At 43.3% G+C, this 26,730-nt stretch overlaps 2 protein-coding genes across 3 annotated transcripts in view; both read left to right on the top strand.

The window, feature by feature from the left end:
• Nucleotides 1-40: 40 nt before the first annotated feature.
• rnft2 (ring finger protein, transmembrane 2) lies at nt 41-16,415 on the top strand. Of its 2 annotated transcripts, XM_061729863.1 has the most exons (10): nt 41-149; nt 242-310; nt 1,864-2,378; nt 2,485-2,561; nt 3,207-3,307; nt 3,681-3,834; nt 10,935-11,084; nt 14,428-14,493; nt 14,588-14,689; nt 15,825-16,415. In XM_061729863.1, exons 2-10 carry the CDS (start codon nt 264-266, stop codon nt 15,957-15,959), a joined length of 1,347 nt encoding a protein of 448 aa, XP_061585847.1. In that variant the 5' UTR covers nt 41-149; nt 242-263; the 3' UTR covers nt 15,960-16,415. The 2 variants fall into 2 exon arrangements, with proteins under 2 accessions (XP_061585847.1, XP_061585848.1); XM_061729864.1 differs by lacking the exon at nt 14,428-14,493.
• A 5,996-nt stretch (nt 16,416-22,411) lies between these two features.
• The window catches only part of fbxw8 (F-box and WD repeat domain containing 8), a 31,437-nt gene continuing 27,118 nt past the window's right edge, over nt 22,412-26,730 (top strand). Inside the window, exons 1-5 of the mRNA XM_061730532.1 lie at nt 22,412-22,740; nt 23,976-24,187; nt 24,263-24,367; nt 25,871-26,035; nt 26,328-26,416. Coding sequence (XP_061586516.1) covers nt 22,500-22,740; nt 23,976-24,187; nt 24,263-24,367; nt 25,871-26,035; nt 26,328-26,416 — 812 coding nt within the window. The 5' untranslated portion in view covers nt 22,412-22,499. The remainder of the gene's footprint in view (nt 22,741-23,975; nt 24,188-24,262; nt 24,368-25,870; nt 26,036-26,327; nt 26,417-26,730) is intronic.

Genomic DNA, 26,730 nt, shown 5'->3' with positions numbered 1-26,730 from the left:
GATGTGGCGACGTAGTGACGTCATGCAGGAAGTGTTTGGGTTTTTTTTTTTATCCCATCCTGAGCTGCATCAGAGCTCAAACGAGCTAATCGTTTCTACATCAACCATGACAACAGGAGAAGGGTAAAAAATTCACAGGACGAACTCAGGTAAAATCGTCACATCTAAGGCAAAAAAAAAAAAAAAAAACAAGTATTGAGTCAGACTGACGTTGATGATGCTGCTGGATGTACCTTTGCAGGGCTGGGGCATGTGCTGATGCCATGCAGAGGAGACACAGCAGCAACACGGATGGCATGCCCTCTGAAAGGTGGGTAAAGGTGTCTCAAAGAGCCCCATTCAAGCTCTGTTCTTTTGCAGGTTGGTTTTCATTCATTAAGCAGCCGGATGCATGTGGACATTCTGCAAGGGGCTCGGTGTCTTTGTTACTGCTGAAGTATAATCAGTTATTATGTGCCCTTACAGTGATACCAAGTGTGGGATTTCACAAGCTGGTTCACACGCCCACCCTTGGTATAAGGGACAACAAAGAGCACATTTATCCCCCTCCCAGATTAATAATTAACCTCAATGCTGTATCTTTCAATAACCATGTCTACCTCATACTACTGCACCTTTCACCTTTTTTAAAACTGTATATATGTTAATAAGAGCTGTCATTTGTCTATTTACTGTAGAGTGAGCGAAAATAACCAAGTCAAATTCCCTGTCTTGATAAACCTCATTCTGACTCTGATTACCCCTTCCTTTTGCCCATTTCAAATCACACACCGCTAGAGGTATTTTTTTTTTTTACAATGCAATGGATGTAGAAATGGTGACTTGTCCAGGGTGTACCCATGCATGTCAGCTGGGATAGACACCAGCAGACCCCGGGATCCTTGATAGGATGAGATTTTGACCCCAAACACTAAAATATTTTTTTATATATTTTTCCTTTGGACTTATCTTTACTGGGTAGGAACCCACTTCCAGGAAGGGTAGCCACATTACTAAACTGCCTCCCTTTTATAAATAATTTATTTAACTGTCGGTGGATGTCTGAACACTTTGAGATAACTTTGCATCCCTTTCCAGTCTCACGTGAATCAACTGCTCTTGATCGTGTGTCTGAAGAGAGTTTTCATGGTTCACATATGCAGAAATTCTTCTTATGAACAATGACCCCTAAAATGTTTGAGTGTCTTCAATGAAAATGCTCTAAACCACACATTTTAACATAAGCCATTAATTTCAACTCCAGCTGTGCAAACTACTGACTCGAATTAGGTTTTGATGAAGTAGTTTGTTGCCTTCCTATTTTTCTCTGTAAAAAATACATACTTTTTCCATGCCACAGTATGCTAGCTGCAGGTGGGGCCACAGACGGTTTCAATCCACATTGCATAAAACACAGTTACCAGAGGAATACAGTTGGTTCCCAGCAACATTCAGTCTTGCAAACTAGATATTCCAATCGTTTACTGCATCCAGTGTTGACGGATACCAGCAGATACCCAGAGTCCCATTAATCAAATTGAGGATTATATTAATGTAAAAGTTGGACAAAGTATACAATAGAGGGTCAAAAATAAATCTAAATCCATGCATGCAGGGGTCTGAATCCGCCCCATGTGGCAGTATTCCTCTGACTGTCCACATAGAGCTTGTTAGTCCAGTGGAACGCTTACTTATCACTTTTCAATACTTCAGCAAATGTTTTGGTTCATTTGTTGGTGGTCCAGGGGTCACAAGTGGGCTCACGTTCTGACAACAGGAAATGAAAAGATGTTAACATCTTTTAAACGTATGTAGACGTACAGATGCAAAATGTACAAAGCGTAACAGTTTTTGAATTCATTTATCTTTTGAAACTCTGTTCAGGAGCCGAAGCCAAACTCTGGGGTCCGAGAGCAGCCTGGATGAAGGTGGCGTGTTTGACTGCCTGAAGCCCGACTCGTCCGCCTCCCCCCAGCAGATCTTCTCAGGCCTGGTGGGCGTCCCCTCCAGCGCCGTCTCCAGCGCCCAGTTCCAGGCAGCAGGCCTCGTCCTGGGCTCTCCCCCTGAGGTTTTTATCCAGATGACGGCATCATCCCGAGAAGAAGGGGGCTCCCATCACACAGAGGGTGGACCTTTCCTCCCGCGGCCGCCCCCGCACCACCACCATCACCACCACCACTTCCACCACCAGCCCCTGCAGCACCGGACCTCGTCGCTGCTGCAGCAGGCCACCACGGGGGCCGGCTCCGAGAGGCACGGCTCCAGGGAGGAGGCCCAGGACGACCAGTCCACCCCGGCCCCGGCCCTGTCTGAGCTGAAGGCGGTGGTCACCTGGCTTCAGCGAGGCTTTCCCTTCATCCTCATCCTGCTGGCCAAAGTCTGCTTCCAGCATAAACTAGGTATCCCTGCGTGAGAAGCTTCATCTATTACTCCACCATCACTGTCAAAGCATCTTTGGCAGGTTGTTGTTTCGGTTTTTGATGATGTTGCGCCTCTTCCCTGCAGGTATTGCGGTGTGCGTTGGGATGGCCAGCACATTTGCCTATGCCAATTCCACTTTTAGACACCAAGTGGCATTACGGGTAAAAAAAACAACAAAAAACACACACACACGGCAACAATAACTACAAAACTAACACATTAAAATCAAAGTCTGGGATTTAAGTTGAGCGAAACACGTGTCATCACTCAACAGCACTAATAAAAGGACTGAACTCAGCATTGTGTTCAGCCTCTTAGTAATCTCCAACTTCCTCATTCTTTCTGTGACGTACTGGATTCCAGAAGACATAGTAATATCCTGAATTAGTGCATTTCTGGTTTCCTTGGAAATGTTTTTCAGTTGGAGTAAATTGCATATTTCTGGGAGACTATTTTCAGTTTTCTATCCATCTGTGAAGGTCTATGACACAAAGGAGGAAATTAATTCATTATTACTTGGGAACTTATAATTGGATTTATTGACCATAAGATGTATTCTTAAACTGTAAACAAATCTCTAGTATCTGAGTTGGACATAAAACTAATATTAAATCCAGAAGAATCAGTTGTTCTACTTTAGTTTTGTGGATTGATGTCTTTATAGCAAATACTGTGTAAATGTTTCCTAACAGTAAAGCTGAGATACACGAGCGGCTCTAGTTGTCTGTAGCGCTGTTGCAGCAGTGTTGAGGTGCGGTGCTTACTGCATCCTAGTGTTGACTTTTTTCCCCTCTGTGCTTCTTCAGGGGGACCGTTCTGTTTTCGTCGCCCTGTGGATCATCTTGTTCCTTGGAGGGAACATTGTGTATATATACTACGCATTTAGTCATGAGGAGTTGCATAACAGGTAGTTGTAAAAAAAAAAAGCTGTTTTTGTCGTAGTTCCTGTTTGTCATTGCTCACCATCCTGTGTTTTGGATTTATTTTATCTTTGGTTTTTCCATTCATTTTTCTTGTTCAGTCCATCCATTTTTTTATTTATTTGACTTCCATTTCCTTTAGGGAGTCGTGCAGTTCTTGTCTGGTCATGTTCTGTGAGTATCGTATTAATTTAGTTGTTTTTGTTTGTTTGTTGCCTCTATTTTATTTCATTCTAATTTGTATCTTTTTCATTATGCCGAGACACTTTCCATGTCGTCTTTTTTCTTGATACCATCATAAATGAGAACGCCTGCCTTCCCAGCAGTCATTGAGCTCAGTGGTGTTTTCTGTTCCTCTAGCCTCATGTTTGCGAAGCCAAATCTCAACAGCTTTGACTTCTTTGACTTGATCTGGGCCGTGGGAATCAACGACTTCGTACTTAAGTACGTCACCATCGGCCTGAAGTGCTTCGTCCTCTTCATGCCCAAGATCCTGCTGGCCTTCAGATCCAGGGTGAGAAATCCAACCTTTTCGTCTTGACCTCTTTAGTCGTGTGTGTGTGTGTGTGTGTGTGTGTGTGTGTGTGTGTGTGTGTGTGTGTGTGTGTGTGTGTGAGAGATATATATATATATATATATATATATATATATATATATAATTTCTGATGAAATGGAAAAACCAAACCACTCATACTGGTAAATGCTAAAAGGGACATTTCCTTCCCACATAAGTCTGAGCAACTAATTATTTTGAGCAATTAATGTTATCAACTTTTAAATCATGTTAATTAAGCTACTTGATGACGTTGCGACTACTGGAAAAAGAATAAAACTGGAATGTTTATATGTGGTAGTTGAAAGGGTAAAATAAGGGGGGGGGGGCATATGAGTCAGTCACTTTTCTCTTAGTTTTGCATCATTTACTTTCTGATGTAATAGAAAAAAGTATGTTCAGTATCCACGTCGTTATTTATAGAACTTACTTTACAAGTAAGTCAGCTTATAAGTAAGAAACCGGGGTATTTTGTCAGAAGTACTAGATAACTGTGATGCACGGATGGATGGATCATATAGGCTGACTAAGGAAGGGAAAAATCATCAGGGTGTCGCGACCACATGTCTGATTTAATGGCATTAAAATCTTTCCTGGCGTAAATGTGACGTGCCATCGTTCAGAAGTCTCAAAAATGTTGGTGATGAGACCGATTGTCTGATGAAATTGAGCTGGCTTCAGCCTCATGAAGGGGAGGAGACGGAGCGTAACTCGGGTATGTTGAAGTAAACCTGCTCTCGACCAGGTTTACTTCAGAGTCGGTTACTGCGGTAACAGACTCTGAGTATGAGTTACCTCGGTTTCTAAAGCCGCCTCAGCTGAACCCTCTTGGTCGGGGTTAAGTAACTCTGGACAATTCTCGACTTTCCCTGAGTTTAGGGATATTCGTTGTAATCTTCTGCTGAACATCTGGAGCCCGTAAAACGGTATTTGGGCCAGTGTCACCTCAGTACTTGTCGTAGAGTTGATGTATACATATAAACCCATTATGGACAGCAGAAGCCCTGCGTGGATGCATGCTCTGAGGTTCAGGTGAACAGGTGTGGGCCCAGTTCTGCAAAAGTGCTCACAGAGTGATCATCTGTCCCAGGAACCCACTCCCGAAGATGACACCAAACAGATATTCTTTGAAAGTCTAAGAAATCATAAAAATTGTGGGTGTGTTGATGAGAAGGATGGTGTTTTTGTGTTTAGTATGTTTGGGCTTTCGTGCGCATAGCGGGGGAATGAGTTGTCATCTTCTGAGTGCTGAACTCAGTGGGACGAAATGAATCTTCTCCTCTTTGATCTCTTCACATCTAGCAGAACAAGTCTTTCCTGTCCTCTGGAGTTAAATGTCACCAATAATGGTGATCACTTCTATTTTGAGCTGTTTGTATGCTGATTCAATCATTTCTCCCTCTTCAGCTCACAAACAAGACGCTTTACTTTCGTTTTTGATGTTAATAACGCATTTGGTCCAAATGTGTCACAATTAAGGGGCAAAAATAACAATATGGCAATATATCATGATTAGGGCTGTCAGTTTAGCGCGTTAATTAGATTAATTAATTACACTGCTAATTAACGCGTTATGAAAATCAACGCAATTAATTATGAGTGACAAAATGCGCAAGAATTTTACATTTGGCCCATTGAGGGACCCGTAGGCCACTTGGCAGGTCATTTCCCACCTGCGTTGCTAGTCAAACAAACAAAGCAGGGTGACAGACATGGAGACGACTCAGGACGCTTGAGCTTGAGCTTTTTACTTTTGAATTTCATTTATGAAACACACTTCACCAATAAAAATGTGGATTTCAAATCTTCTCTTCTTAGTGTATTCAATTGATTAGTCATGCACTGCAATTTTGCAATGTCCTAGAATTCAAATTCTTTATTTGGGGACCTTGATATGAGATTAAAATGCGATTAATTAAATTAATTAATTATAAATCCTGTAATTAATTAGATTAATTGTTTTAATCGCCTGACAGCACTAATCGTAATACTTTACAGGCTGATTCGATATTCAAACTTTGAATATCATTTTTTTTTTTATTCAGAAAAACATGTCCCTGACCTGACAAAACCAGACCCGAATCCCATCCAGAGTCTGAGGGGAGCGAAAGACCTCGCTCTAACCTCAAAGCCCTAGTCAAATATCAGCAGCTTCTTTATCCAACTTGAGACCAACAGTGAACCTGTGCTGCCTAAATTATAGCCGACTGCATGTCCACTACACATTGCAGCAGCTTCAAAATAACACCACCTTACAACACCTCAAACATGTGTAGTAATGGACTTGGATGCTTTACCTAAACTGCCATATTCAACCTTATCCATAACATCAGAGTGTTGCCGAACACTCACACTCACCTCGTGGGTGTTTTGTGGAGTAAAAGAAATGTTAGGATAGACACTTTGCTGAGTGGAGATGGTGCTAAAGGGGCACAGCTTGAAGCTGTTATGTATTCATAAGGGTTACTGCTTAGGTGAACCGTGCACGTTGACCTGACCCATTGGGGTATAACGGCAAACACACACACGGACTCTGATTTCCATACAGGTGCAGCTCATTTGTGAGTGAGATGGAAGCGGGTTAAAAATGATTAGGATTAAACTTTCCACTGATAAACAAAGCCAGAGGCTTCGCAGAACCACAACAGAGAGCAACTGAGCTCATTTGCTCTTGAGGGAGTTGGACAGGTGAGGTCATCTCTCCATGGAGCTGGACTATTATTGCTCATGAAGCTTATGAAGTCACCTAAACCGCCTGTCAAGTTCATTACCGCCTCTAGTCAGGGGTTCACTAATGATCGGACCCGATCATCACAGTCAGCACGAGGGCTGTCGGAAGCTGCATGACGTGATTTTAACACCTTCGACTCCACTGCCCTTATTTTATTTTATTTGTAATCAACATGAAGTATTTTATTGTTGTGCAAAATATATACTCAATGTATCCAGAGGTACCTGAACTGGATCTTGATGATGCTTGCGTCCAGTAGTAAAGCAAGCCTTAATGGTTTTTAAAAATGGTTATAAAGGGCATATTAAGCGCTTTTTAATAAGATGACATTTGTGGCGTGTTCGGATCAAAATTACTCGGAGATCCAGAACTATGTCCCTCCTCTAGCCGCATCTTTAAAGCCGCCGTATGACAGGATACCACATCTGACCACACAGGGGCAGCGCATCACTAGAGAGATCAGCTCCCGGTGTGACTGCCCCGATGGGGTCAGCAGTGGTCAGAAGTGGTGTTGCTATGAACGGCGGCTTTACAGAATAATAATAATAATGACTTGTACTTATATAGCGCCTTTCAAGAAACCCAAGGTCGCTTTACAGAAAACCAGAAAAAGAACAAACAAAACAAAAACACAACCGGGAAAAAACAACAGGGGAAGGAACCACTTAATGGGGAAAGGCCAGGGTGAAAAGGTGGGTTTTGAGTTGTGCTTTGAAACTGTCCAGAGAAGGGGAGTCACGGATTACGGCAGGGAGAGAGTTCCAGAGGGTAGGGGCAGCAACACTGAAGGCTCTGTCCCCAAAGGTCTTCAGTCTGGTCCGGGTGGAGAGCAGACCAACGTCTGAAGACGTGCAATGTTTCTGAGGTGGTAGAAGGCAGATTTAGTAACAGATTTGATGTGTGACTGGAAGGAGAGGGTGGAGTCCAAGATGACACGCAGGTTAGGGACCTCGGAGGATGGTGTGATGGTGCAGCCGTCCACCCGGATGAGAAGATCTCCAACCTTCCGGAGCAGTGGCTTGGGGGCCACAACCATCAGCTCTGTCTTATCACTGTTAAGTTTGAGGAAGTTGGTTGTCATCCAGGATTTTATGGCAGAGAGGCAGTTAACCAGAGACTGTGGGGGCAGCTGGGAGGATGGTGAGGTGCTGAGATAGAGCTGGGTATCGTCAGCGTAGCAGTGGAAGCTGAGACCATGATGGCGTATGATCTGGCCGAGGGGGAACAGGTAGGTGGTGAAGAGAGTTGGGCTGAGCAAAGAGCCTTGAGGGACACCATGGTTGATGGGGCAGGGTGGGAGGAGGAGCCAAGGATGGTGACAAACTGAGTTCTGTTGGTGAAGTAGGATTGGAACCACGATAATGCAGAGCCAGAGATACCATGGAGAACAGACAGGCGTTCGAGGAGGATGGAGTGGGAGATGGTGTCGAAGGCAACGGAGAGGTTGAGGAGGATAAGGATGCTGATGTCATCGCGAACATCGTGAACCCTTGTTTATTGCAGTCCGTCTTTGGAAGCGCAGCGTGCCACTCGCTGGCGTCTGCCTTCACGTAGCGCCATGGCAACTCCGCAACCTGAAGACGGCCCCTTTCCTCTACTTGCTGGTACGCAGTCAGCAATGTCCCCAATGTCTCCCCCCACTGACCGATTTATTCAGTCAGTACTGACGGAAACCAGTCAGATTTTGAGCAGCGACAAAAAAACAGAACTTTCTACCTTGTTGTTCCATCGGCTCATGCACCGTATGGCTCATGCACGGCTCATGCACCGTATGGCTCATGCACGGCTCATGCACCGTATGGCTCATGCACCGTAAGACTCATGCACCGTCTGGCTCATGCACCGTACGGCTCATGCACGGCTCATGCACCGCATGGCTCATGCACGGCTCATGCACCGTATGGCTCATGCACAGCTCATGCACCGTATGGCTCATGCACGACTCATGCACCGTCTGGCTCATGCACCGTCTGGCTCATGCACCGTCTGGCTCATGCACCGCATGGCTCATGCACCGCATGGCTCATGCACCATGTAGTTCATGCACCATGTAGCTCATGCACCGTATGGCTCATGCACGGCTCATGCACCGTAAGACTCATGCACCGTCTGGCTCATGCACCGCATGGCTCATGCACCATATAGCTCATGCACCATGCGGTTCATGCACTGTATTGTTCATGCACCTTATGGCTCATGCACCGGAGCGCTGGCCTCAGCTCCCCATCGCTGATGCTGTTGGTTGTGATATGGGGGCTTCGGGCAGGAGGCTCGTCCACGTTGCTAAGCATGGCTGCAGGGTTCGACCAGCCACCACTGTGACACTTCCTGATTAACAGGCCTTAATAAAGGTGCTGCAGGAGCAAATGGGGTGTGTCAATGGTGGAAACAGCAAATGGGAAATGAGAATTTGTAACTGTGGACATGAAAAAAAGTTTTTAAAAAATGCCAATCATTCGTCCAATCTCATCGTTGCGATATGAAACATTAGACAAAGTATAAATGAAGATTTATCTTATTTCTTTTTTTTTCTCTCCATTTCCATCTCTCCATTAAACTCTTTACGACTCTTTTAAATATTGTTTTAACATTGGCTATTTTTTTTAATTTTAAACCCAAATAAATGTATAATGGACATACAGAATTTGAAATTAGAGAAAGTGATGGGGAGCTTGGTATTGTCACCAAATGCCTGATTTGATGAGCCCATAAGTTGGCTAAACGGAGGCCGGAACGCGGCCGTTTCCAGATCGATTCATGATCGGTTTGTTCCCGTCAGACGAATGTTAAAATACCAGCGACCGTGTTCTTGAAAGCAGAACATCGTTTTTAACAGTTCACTGCTGCACATTAAAGGTATTGTGACATGAAAAACACATTTTTCTTGATTTTTTTTGTGTTTTGTTGGGTGTCTTGACATCAATTACACCCAAAAAACAACGAACTTTTAACATTCAGTGTATTGTGTGCTTTCTGGGATTTTCCGCATAACTGTGCAAAAACTGCTTCTTTTCCGTGCATGCTTCGCCTGTCGCTCCCGGCTTAACTCTCCGACGCCGCTGTGAGCGTATTGCTCGCGGGGAGCTGCGGTCCCGGTCCTCTGGTCCCGGTTGGACTTCATCCCCGGGCTGTAGTCGCCCTGTCTGGGCTGTGTGTCGGTGTTTGTGGTTCGGTGTGCGCGCGTGTGTGTGGAGACGCCGGCAGAAGTGTGTAGCGGTTGGTTGGAGGAAGTTTGGAGGAGGAGCGGGGCAATGATTGACAGGAAAGGGGAAAAAGGAAGCGTTTTTCACGGCGCAAAAAAACACTGTCATAAAAAGCCAGGAATGGAGTACTAGAGTGAAGTTTTTCTTGTTACACTCTTTTAGACACATTTGAGGGATGTTGGCCAAGACTTTTAATAGTGTTAAAAGCATGTTAAAAATGATGTCACAATACCTTTAAGAATAATCGGAAGGTGAGACTTGCTCCGGGTGATAAAAAAGAAAAATGAAGTGATCCAACTGATAATTGTGCAAACAGGAAGGGAAGAGGAAGACGCCAAGCAGGACATAAAATTAAGTAACACTTTTCCTTGAGCCACTCGATTCAAATCAAGTACGTTTACACATATAAAAAGATAATTAAAAGGCTGATAGACGTAATAGTGCCGGCCTTGCAGTTTGGGTGATTACTGGAACACACACAGGCGCGTGCACATACTTAACCCCTGAAAATTGTTTGAACGGGGCCGCCATGGAGCTGACTCCAAGCACCTGGCTCCTGTCCAGAGTTTAGATTTGACAGTTGCGCGTGGGCGTGATGGCGTGAGGGCGTCGCAGGACGCAGAGGAGAGGGAACAATAAGGAAGATGAATTAGCAGTTAGCAGAGGTCCTCCTCCCTACCAACCTGGCCGTTTATGCCTCCCACAGTCATCAATCTCTGTCTGCTGCCGTCCGTACAGTCATGACGTGGGCCGGGGGCCCCGGGGGGGTCCATCCTGGACTCGAGTTCGCCTTCATTTCAGTCGTCTCTGTTTCCACCATTGACTTAAGGCAGTTTGAAGCCGCGGAGATGTGGACCGCCGCCACGTTGGGCTGCAGGCACGCCGCTTTAAGCTCTTAATACCGCGCTGCTTCCGAGCAGATAGCAGCGTGGCCGGGAGCTGCTCTGCTTTCTAGTCTGTTCCTGAGTCCATCAAAAAAACAAACGCATCCATTTAATCTAAACTTGAATTCTCTCTTTGAGTCTCTCTCAGAAACACTTTAGTACAACAAGTCCAGTCGTGTTAGCCTGCCTGTTCGATTAAAGACGCCGTAGACGCCTCACTGCTGCTCCTCTGACTCTGTTCAGGGTAAGGTGTACCTGCTGATGGAGGAGCTGAGCCAGCTGTTCCGAGCCCTGGTGCCCATCCAGCTGTGGTACAAGTACATCATGGGGGAGGAACCCTCCAACGGTTACTTCCTGGGAGCCGCTCTCATCATCATCTACAGCCTCTGCAAGGTATCCAGGAGCCCACTTTAATATCTAGCAGACACCACTTCACTTGTATATTATATTCATTTAAACTTTTATTTTATTTAATATTAAAGGGACATTATGTTCAGTTATTGTCTTTTTCTTGGTTAAACTCCAACAATACGACCACGTTTAAGCGTAAAAACGTTCTGCAGCGGCGCAGCGTTGCTGAGGTAGCTCCACACTTCCTGTTTGGCAGTAGGGTCACCAGTGGGGTCACGAGTGGAGTTATCAGTGGAGTTATCAGTGGGGTCACCAGTTTTGTGATAATGGACAAACGAGCTTGGAAAAACTTTTGCGAAAGTTGCTCAAGAGATGAATTTTGATGGGGATCGGAAAACAATTACAGACAGAAATTCAAGCAAATTTTTCTGAATTCTACCTCTACATTTCATATTACATATTTTTCGTACTGCTCGTGTTGTGCTGAAGAAACGTGCGCGACACACCTGCTTGTGCACTCGAGCAGAGGTAGGTGTAGCTCAGGCGTCGTCTGCAGCCTCAAAGCTCAGAAGGAAGGTGCTTGGAAACACCTCGTACCCCCCATCACGCTGGTCGTGAGTCGCTGCCACAGGGCCGTGGCTCCTTCCCGTCATTGACCTCCACCGTGAACTCTGCCGTAAGAGCGTAGTCGGGAGTTAAAGTCCCGGCAGGAGAAGAGAGAAGCTGCATGGACCTGGATGCCCAGAGGTCACAGCCGGGTCAGTTTCCCACGAAAGAAAGCTTAAAAAAAGACTTTTAAATGCGTGAGTCACTTTTACAGAGGGAACTGAAATACTGAAACTAGAGTGGGGTGAGTGGACGGAGCCCTGGGTGATGCAAGGGTTATTTTGGTTGCAGCGGTGTTGTTGCCGTGCGAAGTGAATACGCGTCCTCCGTGTGTAACCTGGGCTCGGCTGATGTGCGGTGATTCAGCCGCTGTCCCTTTTGATGACGGCTTTTTCCAGCTGACTGTTGGGGGGGCGGGAGGCGTGAAGTTTCCTGCGTGTGCCGAGGTGAGAGGTGGGTGTTTTCCAAGATCAACTCATGTTGGTGGAGTTCCGGTGTATGAATACTCTGAACATCCGTCGCTGTTGAGTCACTGTCATCACGGCGTCGTCACGCAGTTCAATAACAGTCCTGCCACATTTGAGTCAGATTATTCGTAGTAACCGTAGTCGTAGTGACTGTAGTCGTAGCAACCGTAGTGTTGCCTCTCAGATGAATCAATGAACCCAGCTTGGTTTGTTGCCTGGCAGATATCAACATGTACAACTCTTACATCTGAGTTTCAGTGCTGAAAGAAGCTTTGGCCGGCGCTGAGTTGGTGTTTTGTGACTCAGTTTAAACCATAGAGCTCAAATAGAGCGGATGCAGAGGTGTAAGGTAAATAAGTTAGGAGGCTTGGGGTGTTGCATATGTAAAGAGATAAGGCTGCCTCGAGCGAAGGGATGGACGGGCCGAGCGACATTCCCGCCAGGACTCGTGGATGAGCAGGAGCGTGAACCCACCTCGCTGGGTTCCGGTAGCTGACCACGGACCCGGCCGCGCCTGCCGGCGAGCAGCGGTGGACTGAGTTGGATCTCGGCCAGCTGTGGGTCATCCCACCTAGGGCTGGGGATCGATTCAAATGTCAAGAATCGATTCGATTCCGATTCTTAAGATTCAGAATCGATTATCACGATTTGATTCGATCCGATTAGATTAGATTCCGATATTGATTTGGGTTATGCAAAATAATACTACTAGTATTATATTGAGATTAAACAGCAAGTATTGTCAGCTAATGATGCTGTAAGGACCAATCAGCTCCCAGAATGCTGATATAACTGCTTTCAGAAACATCATGTGGGTCAGAATTATACAACAGATCCATGGCAGCAAACAGAGACGGATGAAATCGGTTTTATTTTTTCCCACATTCCGTTTTTATTTGTTCCATTTTCGGTCTATTTTGGTTTTTAATTTTTTGAGCATTTGGTTTTCAGCATTTTTTGCAAATGTAACCACAAGACAGTATATAAAGTAATGAAATATAGACAATTTATGCAATTATAACTGAAAACTTTAATGTTTTCATACCTTTAAACATATTTAAAGGCAAAAACATGGCACCAGTTATTCTCGTGTCCAACAAAACATTCCTTTTTTGGGCATAAACAAAAAAATAACCAAAAGTTGTAATGTAATGATGAAAAAAAACAAAACATAAATAAATAAAAGAAAAAAAAAATAGATCTTTAGACGTATGAATCGATTTTTAGGAATTAATATGAGAATCGATTTAGAATTGGGAAATCGATTTTTTCAACACAGGCCTAGTCCCACCGCCACCGGCCCCCGTACATGAGTCTGCTCCCTGTTGAAATGGAGTCGCTTTGAGCGCGCTCAGAACGGGTGTCTGAGCTGAAGTGGAGACTCAAAGCAGTCTGGGGGTTTCTTAGTTAGAAAGTTTTGGTTTTATATGAATTTGAGTTGGATGTTATTGGATTATGAATGAATTACAAATAACTGAATTATAATGGATTGTAATCGGATTACAGTCAGAATGTATTTTGTTGACTGCCATTAAACCTTTGCACTTTATTTGTTTATTTATTTACCTTCTGGACCCGTCGGCTCCACTACTGAGATGGAAAACGTCAGACAGCCCGGCAGCGGGTTTGCTTTAGCGACCCGAAGCAGTGTTGTGTCACAGCAGCCTAAAGGAACCTCTGCTCGGCTCGGTAGACGTGGAGGTTCGGCCTCTCATGACGCTGACAGAGATTTACTCTGAAGGTTTTTCACAGTCAGGCGGGGCTCCTGCAAACGTAGGTGGGTAAAGTTCTCGGGCCTCGATGCTACAGTCACATGACGACCCGATGACCTCAACGCAGCCGCTCGTTTTCATTAGTTTTGGTGATGAATTTGTTTCAGTCGTGCTTTTTTATTTTCGTTAACATCCTTCTGACATTTTGCAGGAAACTTAATTAAACTAATTAGCCTGACAACATCTTAATCCTGTCTTTTGGGCCGGTTAACGTTGAGGTTATAAACAATCTCATCAGTCCAGAATCGTGCAGGTTTAGACGCCGCTGCCAGGTTGTCCCCCGTTACTGAGTTAGCTTCATCTTCACTGACCTGCGACTCGGCTTTAGACGAGAAACACTAAGCTGGAAGACTTACCTTCAACGGACAGACATCTGATGCTCATGTTTTCCTGCAGGAAGGAGCCCCTCATGTATCTGTGCATTTCAAAAAGGCATCGGTTCTTTTCCATATGTTCAAGTATAAAGCATTTGTGAAGCTGAGAAAAGCTGCAGCTGTTATGGTCCACATCTAAAAGCACCTTGTGTTGGTTGATTCGCAGTCCTTCGACATCTGTGGCCGAGTGTCTGCCATACGCAAGGCCCTGGTCATGCTCTGCAGCTCCCAGGTCAGATGCATGTACATGAAATCCTTCACACGTCTAGCTGGGATGTTGGTTTTTAAAGGCGTTAACCCCCCCCCCCATGTGATTCTGTTTCCAGAGCTACGGCATGAGGGCCGGCAGCCAGCAGTGCAGCGAGGCAGGGGACGTCTGCGCCATTTGTCAGGCTGACTTCAGAGACCCCGTGGCCCTCCTCTGTCAGGTAAGTGCAGACTTTTAGGACATTAATATGGACTTTTTGAACCGCGCTCTGGTCAGAGGGGGTTGAATATTAGTGATTTACTGCCCCCTGTTGTTTGAAGCTCCTCTGACTGTCGCCAGCATAAGAGGCTCAGCGACGGTCACCGGTACGTGCTCCTCAGTTTTGACAGACTTATATTAATCATTTTCTCTTTTTTTTTATTTCATTTTTTTATTTTGCTAATGAAGACTGGTCTTACCTCTGTTGAGGTAAAACGGTTAAAAATTACAGCCCCAAACCGAACGGCTGTTGTAGGTGTCGGCACAGGTGCCGAGCCCTCCTCAGACTCCTCAGGGTGACTTTTATGAACTGATTACCTCAGATTTTTACGTATGTAGAGCAGAGCAGCCTTCACGAAATAAAGGTTGTGACGGTTCGAGTGAACCTTTGATTCATATTGTCATGCTTAAAAAAAAAAAAAAAAATCTCTTTGACTATTTTACAAGAGATTTATTACATTAACTTCGGCATCTCCAATGCTTCAACATCATTCAGTCTGCTCATATTATCACTTGCAGTAGATTTCTGTTTGGATTATAAGTATGGAATTTACTTTGATTGCACTTGGGATGATTTCATTGAATCTGATATGTTCAACTTGGCTCATATCAAACTTCTTTACGTTCTCTAAAAGGATATTACGTTACTTTAGTCGCGTAATCATGATTACACAGCTGAAGTTGGCCGAACCGTAGCCAGTCTGGTATCGGTTTTTGCAGATTTCCTTTGGTATGTTTAGAGGCCGTGAGGACGTTGGCGCCACGTCGATCTCGGCTCGTAAATATTCAGCATGTTCGAAGTTTACATTTACAAACCAATGGTCGTGAAAACCAGGAATAGCCCGGGCAGATATCCTAATTCTTTTCCTCCTCGATACAAAGAGTTAAGTCTGGAACGTGCGTGCGTGCGTGCGTGCGTGCGTGCGTGCGTGCGTGCGTGCGTGCGTGAGGGTCAACAGGTATCGTGTGCATGCTTGTGAGAGGTCACAGTGTCAGGAATCATCTACCAGAAACAGCCGGCTGTCGCGAGCAGCTTTAAACAGAGTTTTCAGAGGGAAGCTGCTGCGTAGTGACCCTGAAACCTTGTTCTTCCACAGCACGTGTTCTGCGAGGACTGCTTGTGTTTGTGGTTCGACCGCGAGAGGACGTGTCCGCTGTGCCGCTCCACCGTGGTGGAGACCCTGCGTTGCTGGAAGGACGGCACCACCTCGGCCCACTTCCAGATCTACTGAGCCGCTGCAGGACGCGTGCAGACGCAAGCGTGACTACGCTGGGATGCAGCTATGACATTAATGCTGTAATTATTTAAATCTGGTTAAGCTTTCCTGCACTAACATACGACATGAGGGAGACTCCAGCATCGGTATTTGTATTACCGGATGGTGGTACACAAACCTGCATAATTGGCGTGGTGTCATTTAAAGCATAAAACTGTTTTACACTTTTTACGTAAATGTTTCTTTGATTATTGTGATGGTGATGACGAAGACACAACATTCACTTTTTATTAGTTGTATATCCGGCTCACTTCGTATTTATGATTTTGTCACATCGTCTGTATATTCTGTGCTGTACAGTTGATATTTTTAATTACTTTCACCATGTAAATGAAATAAATTGTCAATGATTGTCAGCAGGAATAACGTGCCAGCTTTTGTACTGTTCATGCTTGGTAAAAAATATTGAATAATTGAAGCAACTGTGTTTTAATTACAAATCTTGCAATAGTTTTGACTCTCTCTTTCTCTCTAATTGTGCTGGTTACATGTAGAAACAAACAAAATCCTCTGACTCCTGTGGGCTTTATTATGAGACCAAATTAGACCAATAGAACCTCAGATTAATAACATAACTTTGTATTGACACCAGCAGGAGTTCAGGGTGAATCTGCCGGACAGGAACCACTAACAGGGACTTAACAGGGCCGAGCGTCTCCACAGCAGCGCCACATAACAACCTCTGACTGAACCAGTAGCCGTCGACCAGCAGGTGGCGCTTACGCGCATTTCTTTCAGCTCGCAAAGGGCCAGCAGGAGAATGAAACATGTAAACAACGGATGTGTATTTATTTACTTTAAAAAATAAAAAAACCTACACCGCCGTCATAGGGATTGAAATTGAAAGAACCCCCCCAGACCTCCTATATTGGTGTAATATCACAGCAAGACCTGAACCGACTCGTTGGTCCATCTATCATTTTTTCATGTACTCTTTAACTGCATCAAATGTACTAAAATGTCTGATCAAAAATGCTTAAATGATTCTTGATCACGTGATTTAGGTTCATGTGAGAGGGTTGAACCCAATTTCCTGCTTTTAGCAGAGACCACCCACTAAAAACGGCCCCCACAGCATTAAAGTTGGCTGAGATCCGGAATCTAAAGAGGCCAATCCAGCACCTTCATTTTTTTGTTTTTTTCTTCTCTATTTATTTTCCAACCATTCTCATGTAGATTTGCTGAGGTGATGCATTTACACAGGCGGTACTTTAGATGACTGCTTTGCCTGCTGAGCCACAACCTTCCGGCCAAACAACTTCACCTTGCTCTCCTCCGTCTGTAGGACATGGTTCCAGATGTGTATTGGTTTTCTCTGATGCAGCTGCGTGAACCTCAGTTGTGCTTCCAGGATCTATGTTTGGACAGAAAAGGCTTCCTCCTGGCAACCTTTCCCAACAAAACCACACATGTACATTTGTCTTCAAATTGTGCTGTTTTAGGCTTGAACATTTTACAACATTAATAATAATAATAATGAATTTAATGTATAATGCACTTTCCATTCGGAAATCTCAAAGTGCTTACAAGAGAAAAAAAAAAAAAAAAAAAACCTTGGGGGTAAACGTTCTCCGCTTGTGAACCGTCTCTCTCGCTGTACAATGTTGAACTCAATTTGTTTTTTTTACTTTTCCAGATTTGCAGTCACCATTGTTTGTCTTTCCCTCTTGGCACTGGAAGAATACCTGAAAACTCTAGACTATCAAACTGCACAAAAACACCTTATGTAGACATCTGCACACCTGGTGCTGATCAGTTCATCAAGAGGTGATGATGGCCGCTCGATTAATTTACAACTTGGACTCTTAACACCTGTGGTGAAGGGGTACTTAGCGTTGCCTGTAAGAGTTTCTTGTTATTCCTTTTAAAAAGGGCATTTTAAACATGTTATTTATCTTAAGATGTTTGCCTAATTCTAAGACCGACTATGATCAAATCATCCGTATGTGTTTTGACACTAAAAAGTATAAGATTAAAAGAGGACGTACTCTTGCAAATGACTGCAGGAGTTTAAAAGCGTTTGCCAACGATATAATTGTGCAATTAGGTGACACATTTCTGTGATATATTTCAGTAAAAGATTTTATTAACATGAATACTAAAAATCCATATGAAGTAGTTCAGGCATAAAGGTGAACACTTTATAAAAGACATTAATATATCAGAAACAGCTTATTTTTCAGAAATCACAGACATAACAGCTTATTATACACAGGTCCAGCATTTTCTTTATGACAAAAAGCCACATAACACTGCCCCAACAGCTAATAATAAAGCACTAACAAATGTGTTTCATCTCAACACTGTAGAAAACAACGTAAAATAAAAAAACAACTCATTATTTACATGTTTACACAGACAGTATAGCTTATGTTTAGGAAAGTACAGTGCATTTTGAAGCTTAAAAACAAGTGTACGTCAGTGCATTATTAAGGATTGCTGCACTTATTTTAGCATAGATCTGGTAGGTCTAATCAGTTTAACCCAGCTGTCATCGATGCACCCCCCTCGTTGGGAGTTGGAAAAAAAAATCAAAGGCGTACCATTAGTAAGCTTTTCCCTCCTGGCTGCCAGGGGAGGATTACATCACCGTTTTGTAGATGGGATGACAGAATGGGAGAGTCGAGCAGGGGCAGGACAAGTGCGAGCGTCTGCTGTCAGCCCCTAATGAGAGTCGAGCCTGAGTGGGACTTCAGCCGACTTTAGACCCCAAAGACTCCAATTTAAGGCCGCTTCATTCGCCTCCTCTGGCGTCTCGGTGGCGGCGACTCTCCTGCATCCATCGCTTCAAGTGCAAATGATGAGGGCCCGTCGCTCTTCAGCATCCTCGAAGGCACCACCTAGTGACACAGAGACGCGCATGCGCTTGACTTGCACCAGAATGAACAGGAAAAGGTATAAAGGCACCCCTAGTCGGGTTGTTTTATCAAAGCTTTAATGATATCCACATCTATTTCCCAGTCTCTTTAACACTATAATGCCTGATGTATCATTTGATATGTGTATTTATCAGATGTCTGCGCCACGAAAAGATAAATAAATAAACAGCTTTATACAGTATAAAAAGTACCCAGTGTGTTCATAATTACAAAAAAATACGTAAAACTATTCAAGACAAAATTTGAGGTGTTTTCTTTTATTTCAATGCATAATAAATACTTAAAATAGATTTTCCCACCTGTGTATTATTTCATATTTCAAGCATTTTAAGATTAAGAAACAAGTCCAAAAACGAGTCTTTAAAAAGAGTTTAATCTCTACTTGGTTCTGAAAGAGGTCATACCGTTAAAAGGAAAAATGCTAAATTTCATAATTAGGATTATTTTAATGTAATGCTTTATTTAATTACTCTATTTTGCATATGTGTATGTAAGATTTTTTTGAATAAATATGTCCTAGGACTGGTTGAGCCAGCCAAATATAAAGCATATTAAAACTTGTGGAATACCTCCAGCTGAACTCGCAGCAGCGGCGATGTGCGGACAATTTGAAAGAACTTGTTTATACCCCAAACGCCATGTTTACTGTGTGTTTTAACAATCCTCCTTTTTTGCGATGTTTTGCGTGTAAATGTTAAGTGTTTGTTGCTGTGTCATGTGACTGTTGTTTTTGTATTATGAGACAAAAGACAAATCTCCACTTGTGGACAAATAAACTAACTAACTAACTAACTTATAGCGACTCCTGGCAAACAATTAGCCACTCGGCTGGGTGCGGGACGGGACTTCTTTTTTGACACGCTCAGCTGGATGGATGAGTGAATGAACGATTGTCCACAGCGACGTCCACTGTCGGGTGAGGTTCCCATTTATTATCGTTAATTTCAAAGCAAGTTTATATTATGGTAAAACGGTTTATGGAGTGATCTGAATAATTGTGATGGTTCTGGCTGGTAGAAAAAGGTGTCTTAGAGCGGTAAAAAACCGTGCGGTCTCCCCGTCACCCATGCATTGATTGGCCGCCCAGTACACCTGCGCCTAAATACCAATTGCACCAATAGTGACGTCGTGGACCCAAACCATCTGAACTGCCACCTAGTGACAACTTGTAAATAGACAAAACAAAGGCACTGAAATAAGCAGACAAATATTGGCTCCTACATAACTAACTAACTAACTAACTAACTAACTAACTAACTAACTAACTAACTAACTGACTGACTGGTCGCAGACAGGCATTACAATCAGTGGAAAAACTCTATAAGCAGGCTTTGAAAACATTGGATTAAAAAGTCTAATTTTTATCATCATTCTAATATTTTAACTAAATATGTTTTTTTAAACTGGGGAAATATGATTAGGTTTGCAGACATTTTACTTGTTTATAAAATCCTTCATGGTCTGGCCCCCCCTCCACTCAATGAGTTTATTAAGCAAAATCAAAACTCATCTACCAGAGCTGCCACCAGAGGAGATTGTAAAACTGCACATAGAAAAAGTGCCTTTGGGCAGTCAGCCTTTTCCTATCGAGCAGCTCATACCTGGAACACTATACCCGTACAACTAAGGAACATCACATCTCTTCATTCATTCTCTAAAAACATAAAACAGTGGTTACTGGATAATCAATCATGCTGTCATAATCTGGTATAGGGCTCAGTTTATTGTTTTTATACCTGTTTTATGTTGTTTGTCATTATTCGGAGTGTCATGGTTTTAATAATTGTTTGTACTCATTGTTTTAAATATCCATCTGTATATATCCGTCTGTTATCTTTTTATATACTAGTATTTCTTATTATTTATTTTTCTTCTTCTTATTATTATTATTGTATATACCAGTTTACTGTTTATAGTGTGTTATTATTATTACTGTGTCATTACTTCTCTATTGATGCCTCTTGTTTTTTTTTTTTTTTTTTGCACTATCCCCTTTGCTGCTGTAAACTGCAAATGTCCCCTCTATTAAAGGTTTTATCTTATCTTATCTTATCTTTAGTGTTTTAGTGTGTGTTTTTCAATGTATTTACATATGCCATCAACCTGCCAGGGACTGCAGATGTAAATTAGCCTGTATGGCTAAATCTGGCACATTTACATGATGGACTCAAGTGCTCATGTCAATTAATGTGCGTTGTCCCTTTTAAATAAATAAATAAATTAACTAACTAACTAACTAAACGAGATCAGCGCTTGCGCGCGACTCACCTGTTGCGGTGTCTCGGGCTTGCGCGCTACAGGTGCCGCCGCGCGCCCAGCAGCGCTAGCACGGTGAGGTGCAGGAGGCACCAGAAGCCCTTGAGGCGGCGGACCCCGCGACCCCCGTGGCCCCGGGCCGTCCAGCTCTGGTCCAGCTGGTCCCCGACCCTCCGCAGCCGCCGCGCCAGCAGCTGAGCCGCGGAGCAGCCGCAGCCGGAGTCTCCCGGCCGCAGCAGCGGCGGCTCCACCGGCAGCCAGCACATCTTCTCTGTCAGCCCCCGTCTCCTTCTCCGTCTTTAAGGCTTCACGTTATATGACCCTCCTTCTCTCCTCTCATCAGTCCCTCCTGCCCCCCCTCCTCCCTCTCTATAATCCATCACCGTATCACGTCGGAGGGCTTACATCATCTTTTTCCCGAGAGAGAGATGTAATGCTTAGTTGAATCTCACATATTTGGGAGTCTTTTGTTGAAGGAGATATGAACTCGTATCACTTCCTTCATGTTTCATCATAATAACTGCAATTATGTCCATATTTTCACTTCATGTCCCCCCACCCCACTCTACGTTACATATAGTCACTCTAGTCACTCGAGTGCAATAACCTGTTTCTCTTAAAGTGCAATAACCTTCTCCCTCTAAATATCTCACTGTTATTTTTGCACATGTATATATTATCCGTTTAGTATTTCTTTTGTACAATGCTATTTTTTTATATTTTATATTGCTCTTTTTTATTTATTTAGCTATTTATTGTTTTTTTTCTTTTTTTAGGATATACCTTTTTTTTATACCTTTTCATTCTTTCGTGTGTTTTTTTTGTAAAAAATGTTAAGCGTGTGTGTGTTTGCTGCTGCACAATTGAATTTCTCCTCTGGGGGATCAATAAAGATTATTCTATTCTATTCTATTCTAACGTAAAGACTCCACTTCTGACCTTATGCACATCCCAGGTCACCTCTTTACAGACTCATTACTCCGGCACTTTAAAACCAACATGTTGCACATTTTTTCTTTTAATATTACTTGTTCTTTTGTATTGCACCAATCACCACAACAAATTCCTTGTGTGTCTTAAATTACTTGGCAATAAACTTTTTTCAGATTCAGATTCGGATTCGGATTCATTGTGCCCACATATTCCCTGAGAATTTAGAAGTGAGGAATTAAAAAAAAACGCGGAACACTTGTTCAGCTGCACATTGTTCCTCTTCGGATCGTTTATAGGGAAGGACCCGGTTGTTGTATTTGTTTTCAAAAAAAAGCTTCCCTCAACTTGTCGGGAAAAACCCGATAAAACCCCCCCTGACACATCCCATAACAAGAACATGGTAAAGTAATACTTTATAAACGATGTCATGGCCGAGGACTCGCTTTCTGCGTTCAGGGAACGTTGGAAGGAAGAGTTAACCAGCAGAAAGGAGGAGCTGCTTGTTGCAGCTCCGTCCTCCTCCAGAGAGGCTCCTCGGCGTAAACACAACAGCAACAGGACCGGCGAGTCTCTGAAAACACGAGGAGGGGGCTGCGGTGAAGATGAGGAGGATGAGGAAGGTGTTGGTGTTGGGAAACCAGGGGAAGCTGCTACACAGTCTTTGTCAGGTAAGAGGTTAATATAATACATCCATGGGTAAGAGCTTCAGTGTTTCAGCAAACCAGGTCCTGTCTGACTGACATGTAATAATGGACTGGTTTCTGATTCAGAATCAGGTTTATTTGGCCAAGTCAGACAGATAGATGGATGGATGGATAGACAGATCAAGTTCAAGTTTATTTGAGATGCATCATTGCATAACAATATGAATAATGATGTTTCTTACACTTTGACACAAGAGGACCGCTCTATTGGAAAAATAACAACAAAAAAATAAATAAATATCAACTGTAAAACGATGCTAAAAAAGATAATGGATGGACGGACGGACAGACAGATAATAGATAATAGATAGATAGACAGATGGATAATAGATAGATGCCCCGGGCAGGCGGGGGAGAAGGTTCGTCCCTCAAGACTCCTCTCCCTGGCCCTGCCCCTTCTCAACCTTTCCCCGACCCTGCACCCCAACCTGGGACTTGCTGATTGGGCCAGAGCTTCGGGAGCTGCATGCTGGCCTGTGGTCCCCACCTCTGGTCATCCTGTTGCTGCTTCCACCTGCCTGCTGTGCTGCTGCTGTCCCTGACCCCCAGTCTGGCCCTCGGCAGGAGGGTCCCCCCTTATGAGCCTGGTCCTGCTCAAGGTTTCTTCCCTCCTAAAGGGGAGTTTTTCCTTGCCACTGTTTGGCTTAAGGCTTTTCTCCCACTATGGGAGTTTTTACCTGCCATTGTTTATGTAATAACTGCTCGGGGGTCATGTTCTGGGTGTGGGTCTCTGGAAAGCCTCTAGAGACAACTATTGTTGTATTAGACGCTATATAAATAAAATTGAATTGAATTGAATAGATGGACAGACAGACAGACAGACAGACAGACAGACAGACAGATAGATCAGAATCAGTACCCACTTTAAGACACGAGGAGGTCACTCCCTTCAGGCCGTTGCACCGGGGCTCTGGAACAATCTCCCGCCGTCTCTACATTCGCTGGACTCCATTGATGCTTTTAAGAGCAAACTTAAAACCCACCTGTTTTTCCAAGGTTTTAAACATCAGTAGTGAGACTGTTGTTTTATGACCACCATGTTGATTGAGGAGCTTTTATCGGTATTGTCTTGTTTTTATCGTATTTCTACTTTTATTATAATGTTTTATTCGTGTTATTATTGATGTTTTATTTTTTGTGAAGCACGTTGTGACATTCAGTTGTCTGTGAAAGGTGCTATAAATAAACTTTACCTACAGAGCAGACGGAGGAGCAGCCCAAGTACGTGTCCATCGCTCGCAGCTTGCTGAATGGGAGGACCAGTCCCCTGCTGGGCAGGATCCAGGAGGAGAGGACGAGGAGGAAAAGACAGTACGACAACACGACCAATGCCTGCATCGCATCCCTGCAGCAGCGCGAGGGGAAGATGAAGAAAGAAGAGGAGCTGGTGGCTCAACTCATTGAAGATTTGGTAGGAGAACTATGATGGTAGATGTTGTTGCAGAAAAGGCCATCAGATAAAGTGTTTCAATCCCCTGTTTTGCAGAATGAAGTCAATGAAATCCCCTTCTTTGACATCGAGTTACCTTATGAGTTGGCCTTGAAGATATTCCAGTACCTCACCTGTACTGAACTCGGCCGCTGCGCCCAGGTGAGCTCCTGCTGAGAGACTGGACCAATATTTAGAAAGTACGAGTGGTTCCACTAAAAATCAAACTATAGATTTATAAATGACATGAATCCAGATAGTTGCTTCCACTTGAGATTAAAACTCTTGTTGTCAAGAACTCTCATGGTAATGTGCATTTGTCCAGTTTTTAATATTTTCTTAGCCCTCCTAATAAACTAAAATAACCACTAAGCTACAGCAGCACTTTACTTTGTAGGGAGTGTTTTCAAAATAAAATTCAGTTACAGCGTAGTGATGATAAAGTAAAACAGTTTTTTGATCGTTTGTGTAATTTCTGCCATATTTTTTTCCATCCCGTTGATATATATCTATCAAATCAAAATACTTTAATACTTTGAGAGGGAAAACTCATCATTTTGTTGGAGTGATAACTACTCATTGGCTTATGCAACTTTATAGAAATTTGAAGTAAGAGATGATTCATTCTACATTTTCTTTTGCCATAAACTGAAGAGGTTTTAAACTGCATATCAGTCCTGTTATGTTTGAGTACATTTTAATATGTTTTATTAGTTGTACAGATAGACAGATGGATAACAATTTCAAAAGGGGTTTTAAATTTAAAGTAGAGAGGATCCATCAGATTCATGTCAGAAAGCTGACATGACCTTTAGCTCAGCATGTAAAATAAACAAAGTCAAACTCTTAAAAACAAGTAAAGTTGCACTCTATAATCAGTCATGTTGCTCCTTTTGGTATTTTCCTTTGTTTTCTGTTTCTCCTCATGTTTTGCAAGTTAAATTCTTTAATTACTGTTCATTTAAACTTGAATTTGAAATGAACAGTAGTCAAATTCACTGACAGATCAAATTTGACATGTTCTGGTACAAAACGATTCACATTCGTACTGTTTTCATCAATTTGAAGTGTTGCTATGGAGACCAAAGGCATTATTTTGGCAACACACTGTAAGTTTTTCTTTTTAACATGAACTTTTAGAGCCAAATGACCATAGTGGTCATTTGCGGTCTTGCAGGTTTTGTTGCTCCTGCGTTGGTGTCGGTTTTGACAAAGTGGCTGCAGTCTTCAGTTTTAGATTCAGACCTGGTTGAGTAAAGTTCATTTCAGGACCCTTCAGTTCAGTCCAGTTATAATCCAGTTAGATCCAGTTGTCTAACTATTTCCAGTTAAATACAGTCAGATTTAGTATGTTATTTATAAATGTTATTTTCCTAACACAATTATGGCAGAGCACAATTTAAAAAAAATGAGCAAAACGTTAAACAAACAAAAGAAGAAGAAAAAAAAGCTGTGCTCTGGCACAACATGCTCTATTGTTTAAAGCAGCTTCAGTATTTTATGTGATTTAATTTGGTGCAGATTAGTAAATTACATTTTGTGTTTCAGACTTACAGCTTTTCATCCATTTGGCAGGCAGCCGTGCTCGTTAGGCACAAATGAGTGGTGTGAGCTCTTAATTTATGCTGACTCAAACTACTGTTGCACTTTCCAATGGTCCCCCAGGTGAGCAGGGCATGGCGGGTCCTCGCAGAGGACGGCGTTCTGTGGTTTCGAAAGTGCACGAGGGAGGGCTACCACCAGCATGCCAGCGTGTCCGACTCGCCCTGCTGGAAGAGCTCCCTGCGAGACTGCAGGAACTCGGCCAAGGCTGTGCGCTCTAACTGGAAGGTGGGCTTGAGCTGGTGTGAAGAAGAAGAATACATCACGATATGGAGAGCTGACGGCAGGCTGGCGTGTCGGGTGTCTCTCATCCGTAGTTACAGGAACTACCGGAGGGGCAGACAGTGAAGACAAGGCTCCTTTTATGAGTTTAATTTAGAATAAAAGTCTGCAATAAATGTTTATTTTAAAGGCCAGTTTAAACTGCAGAAGAGTCACAGTCAAGTGAAAGTTTACTTCACTGCAGCATCACTGTAACTGTGCTGATGATGTTTAATACCAAACAATGCTCTCTGTTCAGAACCGAGTGGGATCCATCAGCCAGCTGCAGTTCGAGTTGGGGAAGGTGCTGTGTGACGTTAGCTCCTGCGACAACTTTGTCCTGGCCGGGTGAGTTTCAGAGGCACCCGAGGCCCACGTCTAGTATCTGATGTGGATTAATGTTGCCATTAAAGCTGGCCACTCTCCGTTTATTTGAATCGATTTCTCTGCGACTCCGAGTAGAACTTGCTCAAACATTTTATGGATTATTAGAGAGAAGTTTGATTCAAATATATGTTCGTATGTTCACAACTCAACACTGACATGCTGGTCTTTCATAGGAATGATTTATTTGATTATATATTTCACTGTTGAAAATATGTTATTCGAAGGGACAACAACAGCACAGGGAATTAGCCGTTTTAGATCTGCTATGGTACAGC

The sequence above is a fragment of the Cololabis saira genome, chromosome 9, assembly GCF_033807715.1.
Source record: "Cololabis saira isolate AMF1-May2022 chromosome 9, fColSai1.1, whole genome shotgun sequence".
NCBI lineage: Eukaryota > Metazoa > Chordata > Actinopteri > Beloniformes > Belonidae > Cololabis > Cololabis saira.
This window is presented reverse-complemented; position numbering and strand designations above follow the sequence as displayed.

Coding starts and splice junctions, on each gene's coding strand:
- rnft2 (XM_061729863.1), top strand. CDS start 264: ATGCAGAGGAGACACAGCAGCAACACGGATGGCATGCCCTCTGAAAG. Junction 2,379..2,484: donor CTGCTTCCAGCATAAACTAG/GTATCCCTGCGT, acceptor TCTTCCCTGCAG/GTATTGCGGTGTGCGTTGGG. Junction 3,308..3,680: donor CATGAGGAGTTGCATAACAG/GTAGTTGTAAAA, acceptor CTGTTCCTCTAG/CCTCATGTTTGCGAAGCCAA.